The sequence below is a fragment of the Girardinichthys multiradiatus genome, chromosome 15, assembly GCF_021462225.1.
Source record: "Girardinichthys multiradiatus isolate DD_20200921_A chromosome 15, DD_fGirMul_XY1, whole genome shotgun sequence".
NCBI classification, from domain to species: Eukaryota; Metazoa; Chordata; class Actinopteri; order Cyprinodontiformes; family Goodeidae; genus Girardinichthys; species Girardinichthys multiradiatus.
This window is the reverse complement of record NC_061808.1, coordinates 9,879,141-9,899,391: the sequence shown is the minus strand read 5'-3', so window position 1 is coordinate 9,899,391 and position 20,251 is coordinate 9,879,141. Positions and strand designations below refer to the sequence as shown.

At 38.0% G+C, this 20,251-nt stretch overlaps 1 protein-coding gene across 11 annotated transcripts in view; it reads left to right on the top strand.

Moving 5' to 3' along the window:
• The window catches only part of lama2 (laminin, alpha 2), a 249,580-nt gene that overhangs the window by 188,139 nt on the left and 41,190 nt on the right, over positions 1-20,251 (top strand). For 6 of the 11 annotated variants that reach the window (XM_047388560.1, XM_047388553.1, XM_047388558.1 and 3 more), the window contains 12 exons: positions 5,708-5,824; positions 7,862-8,044; positions 8,260-8,265; positions 8,867-9,021; positions 10,537-10,680; positions 12,817-12,950; positions 13,775-13,934; positions 14,015-14,139; positions 14,255-14,417; positions 19,036-19,180; positions 19,300-19,438; positions 20,218-20,229. In XM_047388560.1, the coding sequence (XP_047244516.1) occupies positions 5,708-5,824; positions 7,862-8,044; positions 8,260-8,265; positions 8,867-9,021; positions 10,537-10,680; positions 12,817-12,950; positions 13,775-13,934; positions 14,015-14,139; positions 14,255-14,417; positions 19,036-19,180; positions 19,300-19,438; positions 20,218-20,229 (1,483 nt within the window). The remainder of the gene's footprint in view (positions 1-5,707; positions 5,825-7,861; positions 8,045-8,259; positions 8,266-8,866; positions 9,022-10,536; positions 10,681-12,816; positions 12,951-13,774; positions 13,935-14,014; positions 14,140-14,254; positions 14,418-19,035; positions 19,181-19,299; positions 19,439-20,217; positions 20,230-20,251) is intronic. The other 5 variants (XM_047388563.1, XM_047388556.1, XM_047388562.1 and 2 more) reach the window with 3 other exon arrangements.

Below are 20,251 nucleotides of genomic sequence, written 5' to 3'. Positions count from 1 at the left end.
TTTTATTGTCTTAATATGGATGATTTTGGCATACAGCTCATGAAAACCCAAAATTCCTATCTCACAAAATTAGCATATCATTAAAAGGGTCTCTAAACGAGCTATGAACCTAATCATCTGAATCAACGAGTTAACTCTAAACACCTGCAAAAGATTCCTGAGGCCTTTAAAACTCCCAGCCTGGTTCATCACTCAAAACCCCAATCATGGGTAAGACTGCCGACCTGACTGCTGTCCAGAAGGCCACTATTGACACCCTCAAGCAAGAGGGTAAGACACAGAAAGAAATTTCTGAACGAATAGGCTGTTCCCAGAGTGCTGTATCAAGGCACCTCAGTGGGAAGTCTGTGGGAAGGAAAAAGTGTGGCAGAAAACGCTGCACAACGAGAAGAGGTGACCGGACCCTGAGGAAGATTGTGGAGAAGGGCCGATTCCAGACCTTGGGGGACCTGCGGAAGCAGTGGACTGAGTCTGGAGTAGAAACATCCAGAGCCACCGTGCACAGGCGTGTGCAGGAAATGGGCTACAGGTGCCGCATTCCTCAGTCCTGGGCTACAGAGAAGCAGCACTGGACTGTTGCTCAGTGGTCCAAAGTACTTTTTTCGGATGAAAGCAAATTCTGCATGTCATTCGGAAATCAAGGTGCCAGAGTCTGGAGGAAGACTGGGGAGAAGGAAATGCCAAAATGCCAGAAGTCCAGTGTCAAGTACCCACAGTCAGTGATGGTCTGGGGTGCCGTGTCAGCTGCTGGTGTTGGTCCACTGTGTTTTATCAAGGGCAGGGTCAATGCAGCTAGCTATCAGGAGATTTTGGAGCACTTCATGCTTCCATCTGCTGAAAAGCTTTATGGAGATGAAGATTTCATTTTTCAGCACGACCTGGCACCTGCTCACAGTACCAAAACCACTGGTAAATGGTTTACTGACCATGGTATCACTGTGCTCAATTGGCCTGCCAACTCTCCTGACCTGAACCCCCGTAGAGAATCTGTGGGATATTGTGAAGAGAACGTTGAGAGACTCAAGACCCAACACTCTGGATGAGCTAAAGGCCGCTATCGAAGCATCCTGGGCCTCCATAAGACCTCAGCAGTGCCACAGGCTGATTGCCTCCATGCCACGCCGCATTGAAGCAGTCATTTCTGCAAAAGGATTCCCGACCAAGTATTGAGTGCATAACTGTACATGATTATTTGAAGGTTGACGTTTTTTGTATTAAAAACACTTTTCTTTTATTGGTCGGATGAAATATGCTAATTTAGTGAGATAGGAATTTTGGGTTTTCATGAGCTGTATGCCAAAATCATCCGTATTAAGACAATAAAAGACCTGAAATATTTCAGTTAGTGTGCAATGAATCTAAAATATATGAATGTTAAATTTTCATCATGACATTATGGAAAATAATGAACTTTATCACAATATGCTAATATTTTGAGAAGGACCTGTATCTTAAAGTTCATCACAACTGTCTTTTTCCTTGCAAACTGAAGAGGGAATAGATTTAGAGATGATCATTGATTTACTGGCTGTGTTGGATATGTTTATTTAAAGCCTCAATACAGTATTGTGTTCGGCTTGTAGGAAAGAAAAAAAAACTGTATGTCATACTCTGCTCTTTAAGTAAAGAAGTGAATCTGCTGCCTTTATCACCACCTGTCAGCATGTAGCTGCCTACACTACCAAAATCCTAAAGGTTTTTAATTTTTTTTTAATTTTATAAATTAAATTGAAGCTATATAAGTCAAAACAGCAGGGGTTGGGAAGCATTTTTTCAAAGGGCCACATATGCAGCTGTGTTAACTATTATCAATGGCCACTGGCTGAAGTAAATATTTAATTTAAACTGTATTGAAACTGAACAGTAAATGTTGACCCACAATATTGACAGTTGACGCTTTATATCTAAAACATAACCCTCGTAGGTCCTTTCATCTTGTGCTTCACCATTGTCACTTAGACACAATTACCTTTTAAAGGAGCATAGAGCATGATCCATTTTTCAGGCGTGTGCCCCCTCTGGCGACAAGTTGAAATGACACCAGTGTCAGTGCGTGCGCATGAAATAAGAGAAAAAAAGCTGTCCTCTGCCGCTGCGACTTCAGTTATATAATATATATTATATAATATTATACCGACTTTTCTGAGGTAAGAAAGTTAGAAGTATTATTTCATTATCTAATATTATATAGAAATATTTTAGTTTGTACCGAAATTTTTCATATCGAGTCCATAATCAAATTTTTTTTTAGAGGAAAAACTTAGCTACCCTTTTAGTTGGTCAGTAATGTAGATATTTCACTTGATAACTTTTGTTATTTTGTTTTGTTCAATGTATATAATGCAATGTGTATTTTTGTATCTTACCTTTTTTGCAAAAAAAGGGCCAAATGCTGGTCCCTTTTCATTCCCAGGGCAGATCTGAGCTCCCTCCATTGCTTCAAAACTCCCCCAATATTTACTCCAGTCTTGTTCTTGTTGCCGATCAGACTCCAACTTTGCCATTTTTATCCAGCTAGACTAAAGTTGTTTTGTCTTTTTTCTTCTCTTGTGTGGAGTCTGTGATGCGGTTTGAGATGCGGATGTGGCTGGTCTTTTGTGTTCCATCTTCTAAAACAGTTGACTCTCAACATAGTAGTAGCAGGTAGCACGTCACACCCATGGACACGCCCTGAGAATTCGACCCGAATCACTCTCTAATAAACTGACTAATCTAGCCTGTAGAGGCAACTGCGGTAAATAGAAGATAACTCATTTTACATGTCGGACAATTGGAAGGGCACGTATGGGAACGAAAATAAATAATATTTAACTTAAAAACCTGCACTATGCACCTGCAACTTATGCCTAGAAATATTTTGTGTTGACACAGTTTTTCCACTTCTGGAAAATGCCATTAATAACTCTTCACCAAATATATCAAATACTCGTGAATCTTTTTATATGCAAATTGGAATTGTTTGGTGGCCATATCTGAGCATCTGAGTGTCAAAAATTGGCAGCAACACTGGTCCTGATCCTCTTTCACCAAAGTCAGCAAAAGTTTCTTTTTTTTTTCTCAATCTTACACTAAAATAGTATGCATTTTGAACAGGAGTTGGTGGCACAAGAAATACTTAAGGGACACAAATTGCTTATGAAAAATGAAAGATTTGAAGAAAACAAATCATAAAAAATTTAAATCCACTTTAAATTTACCTTTCATATGCAATTGATTGCTGAATCGGGACACCTGAGGATCTCGTAAGGCTCTGTTTCTTTAAAACCTGTCTGCTCTCCTCCACAGGTATGCTGCTGTCTTTTGCCATCTAGATTATTTTGATTGCACCTTACAACACTTTCACATACTTCCTCCACTCATGCCAATACCACTGATTCAACTGACTTTCTCACTTCAAATTTGAAACTTTTGATTTAAACCTTAGTTTGTGTTGAATAAATCTATATTTTAGAACTCCTATACACACTGTCTCCCTTTTTGTTGTGGCCTTTGAGCCAGGTCATAACAGTGTCTTTTACAAAAATAATTGTCAAAAGTGAATTTGAGTGTATTTCACTGAGTTTAACCTCATATTTAAATTCTTGTTGTAAATCCTCAGAGCAAGTCTGAGGTTTTTTTGCATTTTTAGAACTAAGCACACCACTTTACCTTCACATAAATACACTGCTCAAGAAAATAAAGGGAACATTCAAATAACACATCCTAGATCTGAATGAATGAAATATTCTCATTGAATACTTTGTTCTGTACAAAGTTAAATGTGCTGACAACAAAATCACACAAAAATCATCAATGGAAATCAAATTTATTAACCAATAGAGGCCTGGATTTGGAGTCACACACAAAATTAAAGTTGAAATACACACTACTGGCTGATCCAACTTTGATGTAATGTCCTTAAAACAAGTCAAAATGAGGCTCAGTATTGTGTGTGGCCTCCACGTGTCTGTATGACCTCCCTACAACGCCTGGGCATGCTCCGGATGAGACGGCGGATGGTCTCCTGAGGGATCTCCTCCCAGACCTGGACTAAAGCATTCGCCAGTTTCTGGACAGTCTGTGGTGCAACATGACGTTGGTGGATGGAGCGAGACATGATGTCCCAGATGTGCTCAATTGGATTCAGGTCTGGGGAACGGGCGGGCCAGTCCATAGCTTCAATGTCTTCATCTTGCAGGAACTGCTGACACACTCCAGCCACATGAGGTCTAGCATTGTCAAGCATTAGAAGGAACCCAGAGCCAACCACACCAGCATATGGTCTCACAAGGGGTCTGAGGATCTCATCTCGGTACCTAATGGCAGTCAGGCTACCTCTGGCAAGCACATGGAGAGCCGTGCAGCCCTCCAAAGAAATGCCACCCCACACCATTACTGACCTACTGCCAAACCGGTCATGCTGAAGGATGTTGCAGGCAGCAGATTGTTCTCCACGGTGTCTCCAGACTCTGTCATGTCTGTCACATGTGCTCAGTGTGAACCTGCTTTCATCTGTGAAGAGCACAGGGCACCAGTGGCGAATTTGCCAACCCTGGTGTTCTCTGGCAAATGCCAAGCGTCCTGCACGGTGTTGGGCTGTGAGCACAACCCCCGTTTGTGGACGTCGGGCCCTCATACCATCCTCATGGAGTCGGTTTCTAACCGTTTGTGCAGACACATGCACATCTGTGGCTTGCTGGAGATCATTTTGCAGGTCTCTGGCAGTGCCCCTCCTGTTCCTCCTTGCACAAAGGTGGAGGTAGCGGTCCTGCTGCTGGGTTGTTGCCCTCCTACGGCCTCCTCCACGTCTCCTGGTGTACTGGCCTGTCTCCTGGTAGCGCCTCCAGGCTCTGGACACTACGCTGACAGACACAGCAAACCTTCTTGCCACAGCTCACATTGATGTGCCATCCTGGATGAGCTGCACTACCTGAGCCACTTGTGTGGGTTGTAGAGTCCGTCTCATGCTACCACGAGTGTGAAAGCACCACCAACATTCAAGTGACCAAAACATCAGCCAGAAAGCATAGGTACTGAGAAGTGGTCTGTGGTCCCCACCTGCAGAACCACTCCTTTATTGAGTGTGTCTTGCTAATCGCCAAATATTTCCCCCTGTTGTCTTTTCCATTTGCACAACAATATGTGAAATTGATTGTCAATCAGTGTTGCTTCCTAAGTGGACAGTTTGATTTCACAGAAGTTTGATTTATTTGGAGTTATATTGTGTTGTTTAAGTGTTCCCTTTATTTTTTGAGCAGTGTACTTAGGTCCATGTCATGTTAAAGCTATATTCTGTATCATCTTTCTTTTTTAAAGCATGAACTGAATTATTTTATCTTTTTCACTATAGAGATAGCTTTAAATGGTGCAGAGCTGGAGGACTGTACAAGGGGTACAAGGTTACATTTATTTTTGTTAAATAAAAGCTTTAAATACTGATTTGTGCACTGAATTTATTTATGCATTTTTTTATTTGAGCTGGGTATAGTACATTTGCGTGACATTTAACATAAGTAGTTTTCACATTAATAAAAAACATTTATAATAAGGACTGTTAAGTGAACAAACATCCATTAATCATCTCTATATTATCTTTGCAGCAGTATGTCTGTATTATTTACCTCCCCATATGTGATCGCAATTAATCTTCATCAGGGAGGGGAAGGAGGATATTTTATTACTAAAGAGCCCGACATATAACCATCATCATCATTTACTTTGTGTGTAGAAAATGCGGACAGCGTGGCTGGACTGAAGGGCAGAGTTAAGACGGCGAGAGACAAAACCAAAGGCCTTCTAACTGCTGTTAATGGAACCCTGGTGACACTCAACGCCATCCCCAATGGTAGGATTGTTTAAATACACTTATACTAGGTGTGTGTGGGTGTGGGCGTGTGTCATCATGCAAGTCACATATATTCCTGAGAGAGAGATAGTGGATAAGTACCATTGCAAAAAAAGAGGTCCCTGCTTTGCAGTAATGTTGAAGGTACATGACCAAGGTCATAAATCACCAAAATTAATACTACACTTGAAATTTGGGTTAAAAGCCCATTCAGTTTGGAGGCATTATTGCTAATGTAATTGCTAATTGTATGTTTTAGCATGCAGCTTGTAGTTAAAAATAACAGTCTTCACCCTATACTGCATATGGAATAATAATGTTTATAGATACAGTGTGCAGGAGAATCCTAGTCAGACACTTATTTGAAATCAATGCCATGCACATACTTTTTATTATAACTTGCAGTAGGTAACCTTTGTAAAAAATAATTTTTAACATATTAAAAGTGTCATTATGTCCTGATGGTATAATGTGAGACTGGTTATCTATGAAAAAATCACACTCCTCTGGCTTTTCCCAGTGATCCCACTGCCATTTACAGTAATAAACCGCTCCTTGGCAGAAGCTGGTCACAACCCTCCCCCACCATCCTTCTAGATTGCCAGTGTGCTGCAGCTGTATTAATGGCCCTCTGCTAATGATTTGACTACCTTGTTTGTAGTCAAAGTATGGGCACGCCAAACAGGCCATAGTCAATGTAAAGCATATCGTTTATGATTCATCCCTACCAGTGAATGTGCCATAGCTGTTTATCTGCCATCATCAGTGGCCCTGCTTACTAGCTTACTAGGGCTGTAAGCACAGCAGAGAGCAAGGTGGAGGGATCTATAAGGTGTGCTTCTTCAAACTTTCAGTTTTTTCCTAATGCAGCTTTAAGCCCACATTTCTGTAGTAAAAATGTTTTTTTTAATTTGTCTGATGTAATACTCTAATCTTAAATGTCTTGTTTTAATTTGCTGTAAATGGAAAAACATCATAATTCACAGAAATAAAGGCTTGAAAACCTCAGTCTGTATAATTAAATATTGTTACTCTCAGTGAACTGAATTACTGAAATAAATGGACTTTCAAATTATATTCTAATCTATTAAATGGGTCTGTATATATGTTTAAAATCTCAGAAGTTTTAAAATGCAGTAAAATAGTAATGTATTTAACCAGTATTGCCTGGTCTACATTGCGATTGTTTCCCACCTCACTTTTAATGGGGTTTATGATGCTGCAGTATCTCATTTTCTTGACAACTAGGATATTTTGTCCCAACATGAGTTTCTAAAGGACAACCTTATGTTTCTAAAGATATATCTTACTTGACACACAGAGCTAGAGTCTTTAATAAACTCATGTCCTGCTCACATTAAAAATGTTATGTCAGGCAGTGTGCTAAGGTGCAAAATTTATGCTTGCATGTTTACTCTTTGTTTGAAAGTATTCAGGTCATAACCTATTTTAGTGTGGTTCCAGTTAATTGTTTTGGAAAAAAACTAAAGAAAACAAACTGCTGTCTTTTGTTTCATAAACTTTGTGGTTTGCTTTGAACATCATAAATGACTGATGCTTTAGTGTTGTTCCTTGCAGCTCAGACACAGCTTTTTGAGAAGATAACATATATAGCATATACTTTAGCATGTACAAATTTTCTGTGTACAGCAGGCATAAAATCCCAGACATTAGATCAACAACAGGTATCAAGAGATAAGCTTAGACAGGTACTCTGATACCAACGTTTTACAATGCCCTCATCAGATAAAGCACCTAAACAAGTACTTGGGATCAGAACGTCCCCATTTTGGATACCAGTTTGCTGTTTTGTATTCACAGTTTAAAGTATTTGTAATTTAAAGCAATTCTTGAGTCAATATTGCTTTGTATTTAAATCCAACCTGACAGTTGTCTTTTTTCTTTATTTTAATCTGTTTGTGACCAAACAAATCATAGACCCTCTTCATTAAGCAAATTTAAATTAGACCCGCCATTTACCATTGTGGTCATTGTTAATTTGCAACATACATTTTTTGTGTCTCGCATTTTTCACAGATACGTCTGCTAAACTAGCAGCTACAAAAGCAGTAGCAGCTGATGCCAATGCTACAGCCATAGACATCTTAGAGCGCCTTGCAGATTTGAACCTGCGCCTTGGAGGCCTGCAGCTAAACTGCAGCGAGTTGGAAAAAACTGTTGATACAGCCAATCAGATGATCCAGGACCCTGAGAAAAACAGTAAAGTGCTTTATTATTGGGTATTGACATTAACTCACAAATCGTTAAATGAAATTATATATGCTTGATTTTTGGCTGGGTAAATTCATATTTCTGTAATTGTATACTAATTATGAAGACAACACTTTGTTTTTAATTTTATAATTTTTAACTGGTAAAGTCAACTTAATGTTTGATATTTTTTCTTTTTGTTTCTCTTTTTTCAATCCCCACAGCAATCAGTATGTATTTTTCACTTACCTTAATAGAAAAACATTAATTATTGTAACTGGTGCACCAATACTATTATATAGTACTATGTTTGGCTTTACAGATTTATAATCAGTTCTTGTTCTTGGACAAAAACAAAAAATCCTAAATTCCAGTTTTTAACACCATAAGGCAATCATTTTTGTTTAACCGGCTCAGTTAATACCAATATAAACTGATCTCTGCAGCTGTATTGATGCACCTTACACTAATTTATTGGCTGTCTTTCGTATCTATACAGTTGCTTCAATTAATGCCTCCAGTGAAAATGAGCATGAAATATCGGCTCATTGCAAGACATATAACGCCTTTCTGAATTTTAAAGTTCTTTCTATTACTTTGTCTTACACAATGTACACTATAAAATTAAAGCAGTTATCTTTGAATGCTATGCTACACTAATTTCTTTGGCTCTCACTACTTTTTTTGCTCTTCTTTCGTATTTCTGTCTTTTCAATTATTAAATTTCCTGCAAGCTTTCCACTTTCAGCTGAGATGAACTCTGTAGTATTTTTATAAGCAGTATTGTGCCATCGCTTAAACTCATTTTGCTCCATCTCTCTCTTCTCTTAGTCCATGCTGCAGGAGCTAAAGTAAAGGATCTGGAGGATGAAGCTGACAGACTGCTGGAGAAGCTGCAACCAATAAAAAAGCTTCAAGACAATTTGAGGCGCAACATCTCACAAATAAAGGAACTGATCAACCAGGCCAGGAAACAAGCAAATTCAGTATGTTATTTTGACATTGACACATGTTATTGCAGCCCATTAATGCAGAATGGGAAGTATATTAATGAGAAAATTTTATTTCCATACTTTGGAGCCAAAGTTTTCTTGTGTGCATTTTTTGTACTAAATGTTGGTACGTGACTTAGTGTTTTAATAATGTGTGTACATTTTCTTACAAGTGCATATTCATAAATTCAGTTATGTATGGATACATTACAAATAGAATGATATAATTGATTAATTAGGCGATTGTGGCTCAGTAGGAAGAGTAGTCGTCTTGCAATCAGAAGGTTGTGGGTTCGATTCTAGCTTCCTCCTGCCATATGTTGATGTGCCCCTGGGCAAGGCACTTAACCTCAAGTTGCCTACCGATCTGCGTATCGGTGTATGAATGTGTGAGCGTTAGTGGGTGCGATTGGGTGAATGTGGCGCTAGTGTAAAGCGCTTTGAGCGGTCTGTATGACTGGAAAAGCGCTATATAAGTTCAGTCCATTTACCATTTAATTGATGATTACTGTATGGCTCAAAACCTCAAAATTCAGGGTCTCATAAAATTACCGTAATTTTAATTTTTTTTACCTATTTTATTCAGTTTTTAGGGTTAGGGTTAGCAGGGGTTAGGGTGAGGTTTTTAGTTCTGTATTTACAAGGAGCTGCAAATTTAGTTGTATTTAAATACAGTGACAATAAAGTCCGTCCCTGTCTGTCAGTCTATCTGTGGCTCTGCTGAGGTGTAAAGGAGGCCAAAGTTGCTTTATTAACAGTCATCAGGTTGTTTGTATTGTTTTGTGTGGTGTATCCATCTTTCTCAATAACTCATAGCATGAAGTACTCTAAAATGTATTGGTAAACATCTGCTATGACATTGGTCTTGAGAAAACACACTGTGTTTTCTCAAGACCAGAAGAACACCAGAAGAACAATACCAGAAGAAACTCAATTGGGCTTTGGTTCACTATTCTCTCAAGGCTGCTGTTATCCCTGCTGCTTATACACCTTTTTCAATCGCATTGTTTCCTTCTACTCAACTTTTCATTGATATGTTTACAGCAGTTGGTGAACATTAATCTTTAGCAATGGTCTTTTGCCTTGTGGAGAGTATCAGTAACAGTCTGTTGGACAAATGTCAAGTCGGCAGTCTTCCTCATGATTGTGTAGGCTCCAATATGGCCATAAAATATAATTAAAATAAAGTTTTTATATCTTGTGTTATGTATTTTTGGAGAATATGCGTTTATATAAGCTGTAAGCCATAATCAACAAAGTTAACAGAAATAAACCCTTGAAATATATCTTTTTTTGTAATGAAACAATACATGTTCCCTTTTTGAATGGCATTTTAATGTACTGAGATTCACCTCTATATACATTATAAGCTTAAAATCAATCTCTTCATATTGTATTTGATTTGAAATTATTTTAATTTATTACAATAAATGTTCTGTCTTTACCATGAGGCTGTCCTGGACTGTTAACAAGTAAATGTTTTTTAACAAATTTTCTCCTGTTTTCCAGATCAAAGTCTCAGTTTCATCAGGTGGTGACTGCCTCCGAAGTTATCGCCCAGATATCAGAAAAGGGAGGTACAATGCCATCATCCTTCATGTTAAAACCACCACATCTGATAACCTCCTTTTTTACCTGGGATCTGTCAAATATGTAAGTATACAGTTTGTTTTGACAGTATAGGAATGCAGCACAAAAAACTGCATTTTTTTCCTTCATGTATTGTTTGCAGTCCCACACTAAAGACACTACATATATTTTTGCAGGCATATCTTGTATAATACTGTAATAAATTAAGGTTAATCTAATTTATAATAATAATAATAATAATAATAATAATACAATTATTTAAAGGTGCCTTTCAGGGCACACAAGGTCACCTTACAAAAGTAAAAGCAAGAAAAGTAAAAAAAAGACAAAAATCAGATAAAACAAAATCAGGAACAAAAAAAAGGATCATAAAGCTAATCATGGTAAAAATGCACGTTTAAACAGATGAGTTTTCAGCCAGAATTTGAGAGAGTGGCAGTGTCCATCTGTAGAGATCGACTGAAGGCCCTGAATCCCACAGTGGTCAGACGTGCAGGAGGCACAATGAGGCTGATGGAGGAAGCTGACCTAAGAGACTGGGAGGGAGTATAAATGTGGAGGAGGTCCAAAAGATATGTAGGAGCGAGGTGATGGATGGCCTTAAATGTATAGAGCAAGATGTTGAATTCCAGGCTGTATTTTATTGGAAGCCAGTGGAGCTGTTGAAGTACAGGTGAAATGTGACTGGTGGGTGATGTTCTGGAGATGACATGGGCAGCAGCGCCATGTCATCTTAAAGTTTGTGTCAAACAACATTTATCAAGTTGAAAAATGCTCTGTTTATCAAACACAAAACCTTGCATACACAAAGAGAAACACAAGTTGTATTTAAGTCTTAAACTAGACAAAGAAGCAGCTCAGTCTGCATATATTCCTATGGTGATATGTCTAATGGGAGAATAATCAATACATCTTGACACATACCCCTCAGCATCCTTAAAATACAACACAGCACTGTTTAAAGTTACTTCTGATAGTCCCAAACTGTGTGCAGTGTATTTGTGAGTGTGTTGGAGTGGAGCAGCAATTAACAAGAAGCTTGTGTTACTCTCTGCTCTACCCTGATTTCCCTGGAGAAATCTTTGCTTCGCTTCATCATACTGGGACATCTCGACACATATGTGTTTGTGTCTCTCATGGATATTCTAATTTAGTATAAATAATAATTCAGTGTGTCTTTTTGTTCAGATCTTACATTTTTATAATAGTGAAATGCTAGTTGAATAATAATGCTTCCCTGTGATCTCTGCTAATGAATAATTGCCTATACTCTGGAGAGACTAGAAAGAAGTGTGTTCACTTGTGTGTTTGTCTGTGATTTGTGTGTTCAGATGTGACTTCCTGATAATCTGTAATTGTGCGTAAGGCTATATGAATAATTATGTTGTGTAGTTCAAAGACAGCAAAAGAGGTTGCATGCTCAGAACTCACTTTTTTTAAAACTCATACATGAGTAATAAGGTTGTTAATCAAAACACAAACAAATCCAGGGAAAATTTAGTTAAAGGGGCCACTGGAGAGAGCTTCGGCTTTTGTTCTCTTGAAATAGACCCCAAGCTGGGTGTGAAATCACTTTATCATTCTCTTTTCAATTTACCTTCAACATAATTGCTCCAATTGGTTCAGTTTAATAGGTAATATATTGAGAATCTAGAGTCTTGTTACTATCCCCACATTATTTTCAACAAAAATCTTTATTAAAAAAAGTCACTTAAAGTGTCGAATGCTGATAGTTTTCCAAATCCTCCGTTTTTCAGTTAGGGAAATAGTCTTTCAAGACTGCAAAAATAATAATACATGTTGAACTTTTCCCACATTTGCCATGTTCAAACCACTGTATTCAATGTGTTTATTTGGGATTTTATGTAACAAGCACAAAATAGTCCACTTTTGAAGTCAATTGAAAGTGATACTTAGTTTTTAAAAATAGAAATGTGCATGTTGCATATGCATTCATTCTCCTTTAGTCACATACCTCTATTTTAAAACAAGTACAACCAATTGTCTCCAGCAGTCACCTAGCTGGAAAACAGTTTGTCTTTATATAATTACATTTTAAAATGTGAAAAGGTTCAGTTTGAATACTTTTGTGAGGCACTGAGCATTATTTTTTTTTACATCGGACTTGAGACCTTAACACTGCTAAATGCACTAAACATTTATAGACACATCCTTTTGTATGTTTCCTCTGTACCTCAGGTTGATTTCTTGGCCTTGGAGATGCGTAAGGGGAAAGTGAATTTCCTTTGGGATGTGGGTTCGGGGGTGGGAAGGGTTGAGTATCCCCATCACACAATCGACAATGGGAACTGGCACCGGATAGAAGCGTCTCGGTAAGAAGCCTGCATGAATAGACATTTATTAATCTAATACATATGTCCCTGAAAGATGTTGGATGTATTACGTGTAGTCACACCTTATATTGAACTTTCGACAAGATGTAATAATAAGCCAATCATTTAGTAGTTTATCACAAATATTACAAACCCAGCCGAACATAAATATGAAAAACATTTCTGCCTGTTTCCACAGTGCTTTTACTGATACTATATAAAATATCTGGTATGTTGTCTTTCCTTACTCCTCACTCATTATTTAACAAATAATAATCAATAGCAACAGCAAAGACAAAACAGCAGTAGCCCGAAAACATTGTCTTACTCATGCTAGAGTAGAAATTGTGTTTTCACACCTGGGAAATTTAGAGTTTGCAGTCTTGTCAGCCTTTGGCACATCATTACATAGATCCACTGTAATCTATTGTTTTCCTCCAGCTGTAAGCTGCAGTGTTGTTGTTGTTTACACAGTCTCATTCATATAAAAAAAAGAGTTGTCCCACCTGTTGCATTCATTTTCCATCCCAAAGGTGTTTACTGATGGGATCACACAGACTTTTGAAAGTGTTCTCCTACACAATGCATAATGTTACTCCCGCCTTGAAAACAAACTTTCAAGGTGGATGGTTCATGTGGCTGAGCAGCTCAGTGGCTCAATATACCCACATTGCTTTCCTAGTTTTTGTCATTAGTCTTTAGAAACAAAAGGTCATAAAAGAGGATTTCAGGTGAACACAATATCTTTAGTCATTGTAACTCCTCCAGAAAACATGTAATACATTGAAAACACTTGTACCTTTGTGCCTTGTTTTCATCTACAGTAATGGTCTGAATGGTACCATATCGGTATATCCTTTGGAAGGCCCTATGGCTGGCATGATGCCATCCCCAGCCAGCGACAACTCACCCACTACTTATACCATCTTAGACGTTGACCAGAATGCGTACCTGTTTGTAGGAGGGATCTTTGGCACCGCAAAGGTATCTGTCTGTCAAAGGCATCATGAACCTGGCTGTCCTTTTTTTTAAACCCCTTATTGGTTTCTTTTACTGTCCTGTAGAAGGCAGAAGCAGTCAGAGCATCAACATTTACAGGCTGTATGGGAGAGACCTTCTTGGACGGTAAACCAATCGGTCTATGGAACTACAGAGACAGACAGGGAGACTGCAAAGGATGTGTTGTCAGGTATACATCTATATTTATTATTTGTGTTTGTCCTTTTTCTTTATTTGTGTGTGATATTGTATCTTGGAAATCACTGAACATAATGAAATCTGATTATCCATCTGTTTTCTTGTAGTCCCCAGCGAACCGATGGTGAGGGGACATTTCAGCTGGATGGCGAAGGCTACGCTGCAGTTGGACGGCCAGTAAGGTGGAACCCAAATGTTTCCACAGTCACCTTCAAGTTCCGCACCTTCTCCACCGATGCTCTGCTCATGTATCTGGCCACTGAAGACATGGTATGTTGGCAACAGAGATTGATGATATGAAACAGAACTGCAAAGTATATCAAATATTATTGTAACTGCAATACTGGTGTGTGCAATAATAACATCACAAAGTACTGTTTGGAATACAATATTTGTTAGTTCCCAGTTTGGTTAACTCTTGCATTCCATACCAAAAACATATAAAGCCTGTTGGATAAGGTCTTGCTGCAGTATGACCACACCTGACACAGATATCAGGGTCCAACATGCTAAAGGTCACAGTCTATTATAAGCTTAGTGAGAACATTTTTGATTTCTGGCAACTGATATCATCACTACAATGTATAACAATACTATTCCAACTACATGACTTCCTAATATCTTGCCCGCAAGAATAAAACACAACACTAACTTAATCTTATGCTACATTAGGCAGTTACTCAGTCTGCTTATTGTAGCGGTGTACTTTTTCTAATTGTTTATGTTTAAGGCAGATATAGAGCACTGAAAATTTGTATCAGATGGTCAGTTGATCCTTAAATATGTAAATAAAATAAAAGATGGTGACGTCCTGACGCAGTAGAACACTGTGAATTCTATACCCTCTACACAACAAGGAAACATCAAAGGGTAACACACGCATCATAGAAATTACATATCGTAAATCTTTAATGGCCTGCACTTGTATAAGGCTTTATCAAGTTCAAGGACCCCAAAGTGCTTTACACTACAGTCAGTCATCCACCCATTCTTACGCATGTCCACACACTGACACAGCTGCCCTGGGGCAGGCAGACAAAAGTGAGGTTGCCATACAATCGGTGCCCCCGAGCGTTAATTTGATGTTTACCAAAGTGTGCTTGTTTTCTTCAGGTTTAGATCCACCTAACATGTTTTGCGATACAGCCCCATGCATGGCAGGATTGGAAAGTGGGTGAGAGCAGCACAGGCCTACCACTGGGAGAAAAAAAAAAAAAAAAACCTGATGTAGAAAGTTTTCCTTAAGCAATCATGTGGGAAGACACATTCTTTGGAAATTATATTTTTTGTTGCTTTTTTTTAGGATCAGCAAAGGCAAACAAAACAACTTGGAGAATAATCTAAACTCCTAAAAGTAGCTTGAAACACCTGAAAGTAAATACTCTATTTGTTAAGAAATCTGGTTTAACATAAATCTTGACTATTGTTTGTTACAGGTGCCTTAAACCTCTCATTAAGTCAAATCCAAATTTATAAATGTGTACAACTCGAATGAGTAATGTTTAGTCATAATATAATATATATAATATAATACTATAATAGAGAACTATTTAACAGTCTTAAAGAAAAAACCCTAAGGTTAGTTGAAATAGGATTGTTCATTTTGCTAGATCGGATAAAGAGTGGACCCTGGACAAATGGTCAAGAATCATGTGACCTAATAAGTCGAGAATTATCCTGCTCCACAGTGATAGTAGAGTAAGAAGTGCAGTTCAAAATAGCCACTGCACGATTTTGGAAAATCATTTGATGGTGAGATTATTGATAAAAATTGTGACAATGACATCAGTTGCAATAAGTCAAGGGTTTCCTTCCTCCTATCTTTTTCGGCTGTGCGTTTAAGACTGATATCTCGATCGTGGTAATCTGTGTCACGTGTGGGCATCTACTGCAGTGAGACTCCTTACAAAAAGCTGAATATCTTATTGACAAACCCAAGTGTGAATTGATGATACTTAAAGTACAGTAGCAATTAACAATTATTGCATTTTTAAGACTTGTATGTGAGTTGCAATATATTGTGCACCCCTGGTACAGATGTTCAGTTTATTCAATACCTGATATAACTTCATAAACCAAAAATCAGGGCATTCTCAAAGATTCTCAGAGTCCTCTCAGAGAGCTCCTATCTTAGCCTTAAAAGCCCTAGCAAGGAGTCCTAGCTTAAGAGTGATTCAGCTCAATGCTGAGAGCAACTCTGAACAAGGAAACGACAGAAATTCCCATCTTAGTGAGAAGGTGTGGTTGACCCCTGGTGCTAGGTGTGACACTGTCTTCTAAGAACTGTGATTGGTTGTTACAAAAAAATGCTCCTAGTAATCAATTGAGAGAAATTAACTGTTGATAAAATTTCATAAGGATTTAGAAATGTGTAAATCATGTTGATAAAACTCAGCAACATTAAATTAATTGTCCCACAGCATCAAAATGTTTGAACATAGCTTATTTATGTAATTATTTTGATTTGTTTATTATGTGTACTACTTTCTATGTATATACAGGTCCTTCTCAAAATATTAGCATATTGTGATAAAGTTAATTATTTTCCATAATGTAATGATGAAAATTTAACATTCATATATTTTAGATTCATTGCACACTAACTGAAATATTTCAGGTCTTTTATTGTCTTAATACGGATTATTTTGGCATACAGCTCATGAAAACCCAAAATTCCTATCTCACAAAACTAGCATATTTCATCCGACCAATAAAAGAAAAGTGTTTTTATTACAAAAAACGTCAACCTTCAAATAATCATGTACAGTTATGCACTCAATACTTGGTCGGGAATCCTTTGGCAGAAATGACTGCTTCAATGCGGCGTGGCATGGAGGCAATCAGCCTGTGGCACTGCTGATGTCTTATGGAGGCCCAGGATGCTTCGATAGCGGCCTTTAGCTCATCCAGAGTGTTGGGTCTTGAGTCTCTCAACGTTCTCTTCACAATATCCCACAGATTCTCTATGGGGTTCAGGTCAGGAGAGTTGGCAGGCCAATTGAGCACAGTGATACCATGGTCAGTAAACCATTTACCAGTGGTTTTGGCACTGTGAGCAGGTGCCAGGTCCAGGACACTGGACTTCTGGCATTTTGGCATTTCCTTCTCCCCAGTCTTCCTCCAGACTCTGGCACCTTGATTTCCGAATGACATGCAGAATTTGCTTTCATCCAAAAAAAGTACTTTGGACCACTGAGCAACAGTCCAGTGCTGCTTCTCTGTAGCCCAGGTCAGGCGCTTCTGCCGCTGTTTCTGGTTCAAAAGTGGCTTGACCTGGGGAATGCAGCACCTGTAGCCCATTTCCTGCACACGCCTGTGCACGGTGGCTCTGGATGTTTCTACTCCAGACTCAGTCCACTGCTTCCGCAGGTCCCCTAAGGTCTGGAATCGGCCCTTCTCCACAATCTTCCTCAGGGTCCGGTCACCTCTTCTCGTTGTGCAGCGTTTTCTGCCAAACTTTTTCCTTCCCACAGACTTCCCACTGAGGTGCCTTGATACAGCACTCTGGGAACAGCCTATTCGTTCAGAAATTTCTTTCTGTGTCTTACCCTCTTGCTTGAGGGTGTCAATAGTGGCCTTCTGGACAGCAGTCAGGTCGGCAGTCTTACCCATGATTGGGGTTTTGAGTGATGAACCAGGCTGGGAGTTTTAAAGGCCTCAGGAATCTTTTGCAGGTGTTTAGAGTTAACTCGTTGATTCAGATGATTAGGTTCATAGCTCGTTTAGAGACCCTTTTAATGATATGCTAATTTTGTGAGATAGGAATTTTGGGTTTTCATGAGCTGTATGCCAAAATCATCCGTATTAAGACAATAAAAGACCTGAAATATTTCAGTTAGTGTGCAATGAATCTAAAATATATGAATGTTAAATTTTCATCATGACATTATAGAAAATAATGAACTTTATCACAATATGCTAATTTTTTGAGAAGGACCTGTAGTGTTTGGATTATTGGACTTTATCTCATCAAGGGTTTGTATTTAGGTATATATATTTTTGCGAGTTTTTCCCAAATGTTGCCAATTTTTTTTTTTTTTTTTATAATTTTACAGTCTGTAAATATTTACATAATTCTCTACTGTATTGTGTGTAATTTTGTTAACTTTTTAGTCATTATTAATTTTTTTTCTTCCTTACTAGAGGTGCATCTTTAACCTGTCCCGCTGCTGAAACAATTTTTTCGCACTTGGGGGATGATAAGGTTAATCTTATCTCTATATTAATAATTGTAGGATTTTTATAGAAGTTTATGTGTTCATTTATTCGACTGTTTAAGGAGTGGATCCCTATGCCATCAAGCCGGTAGCGTTTATGAATTTGCTGTGGTTTTTTGTATGGAGATTATTTCTCCTTTCTCTCTGTCTTTCCACCATCTTTCCTATTTAAGACACTCTTAGGCTCACTAAAAGTCCTCCTGACTACTCTTAACATCTGTTCACTTTAGGAACTCTCTTAAGGCCTAAGGTGCTTTAAAATTTAAAGAAAAATCTTAAAATTCAAGAAATGCTCAGATTTTTCTTAAAAGGACATCACTAGGAGCTTTAGGATTCTTTGTGAACACGGGCCCAGGTTTTCACATAAATATATTTTTAATATTTTCTCTTAGTATAGGCATAATTTAGAATGAACGATGCCAGGATTCCAGGTTAAATTGAGAAATGTTTTAATCATTGTTCCTGTGAGGACTCTCAGCATCATTCCAAGTCTAATACCATTAGCATAAGAGTTTGGCATAAAAATAATGGAAATCATGAGCAGTCGTTTTTAGCATAGCAGTGTAATAAATTTTGTTTAGATACTTTATTAGCCTGATCTGCAGTTCATTTAGCAAAAAGTCTGTTACTGATCCCCACAGCTCTTTTTATGTTAATGTTATTCTTTGCAGAAAGACTTTATGTCTCTGGAGCTGTCGGACGGAAAGGTGAGGGTGAATTTTGACCTAGGATCAGGAGTTGCGAGTGCCATATCAGCTAACCGCCACAATGATGGACGCTGGAAAGCTCTCACTATGTCAAGGAACAAGAAACAGGGTACTGGCAAGACTACGTAGGCCTTAGGTCATGAAACAAGATGTCGGTTTAAACAAAGAGATAACGTATCTCAAGTTACTTTTCTGTTGCTGAAAATGTCTTTATTCATCTTGACATAGCCACTGTGACTGTTGTGGACATCGACAGTGGTGCTGAAGAAAAGATTGTGGCCTTATCTCAGGGTTCTGCTACTGGTCTTAACCTGAAGGAAAACCAGAAAATCTATTTTGGTGGTCTGCCAATGATCAGAAACTACAGGTACACACAGACGCAAACTCATTAAGCATAAAGATAGAATAAATGTACACGAGTACAATGTTTGTAAAATGGTGTTTATGCTAGAAATGTTAGAAGGATGTGAAATAGTTTTAACACTAGAACCACCACAATTGTCTGCAAAAATACCATTCAGCAATTATTGATTGTTAAAAAAATCATTAATTTTTTCCTGATTAAAATCTTTGTTACTGTACCTGGTATGCTTGCCAATTACTTTAGGTAATTGGCAAGCATACCCTGCCTGAAACCTCACGTATCACATTTTAATTTAGATAAGACCTAAAAACACAATTTATAGCCAAAAGAAAAGACGAAGAGTTGTAACATTAATGAGTTGATTTGCTTTTGACAACTCCATGCACAGCAGAGTAATTCTCCATAATTCAAAATATTGGCCATTTATTTTCTGGAGTGATGCCATTCAGTCTTTGATTATTGGTAATCCTGTCAACACCGAAAAATCTATATTATAATTTTTTCAATAATGATCTAATATTCAGTAATTAACATTTTTGACAATAATGACAATTGAACCCCCTGTGGCAGCATGAAGGGAGCGGGTTCAATTTAATTTCAGTTACACAAAGTTGAGAACTCTTAGGCAGTCAAATCAAATTGACTGTTTGGTGGTTGTAGTGTTAAATATGAAGACTGCATTTGTAGTGTTTGTTTTCCTTTTGAAAAACTTGTTTTAATATATTTTACATTATTTTTTTATTATTTGTGTGCTAATGCATTGTTATGTTCTATTTTAACAGCATGGCAGCCAGGTAAAATAATGAATAAATTTTG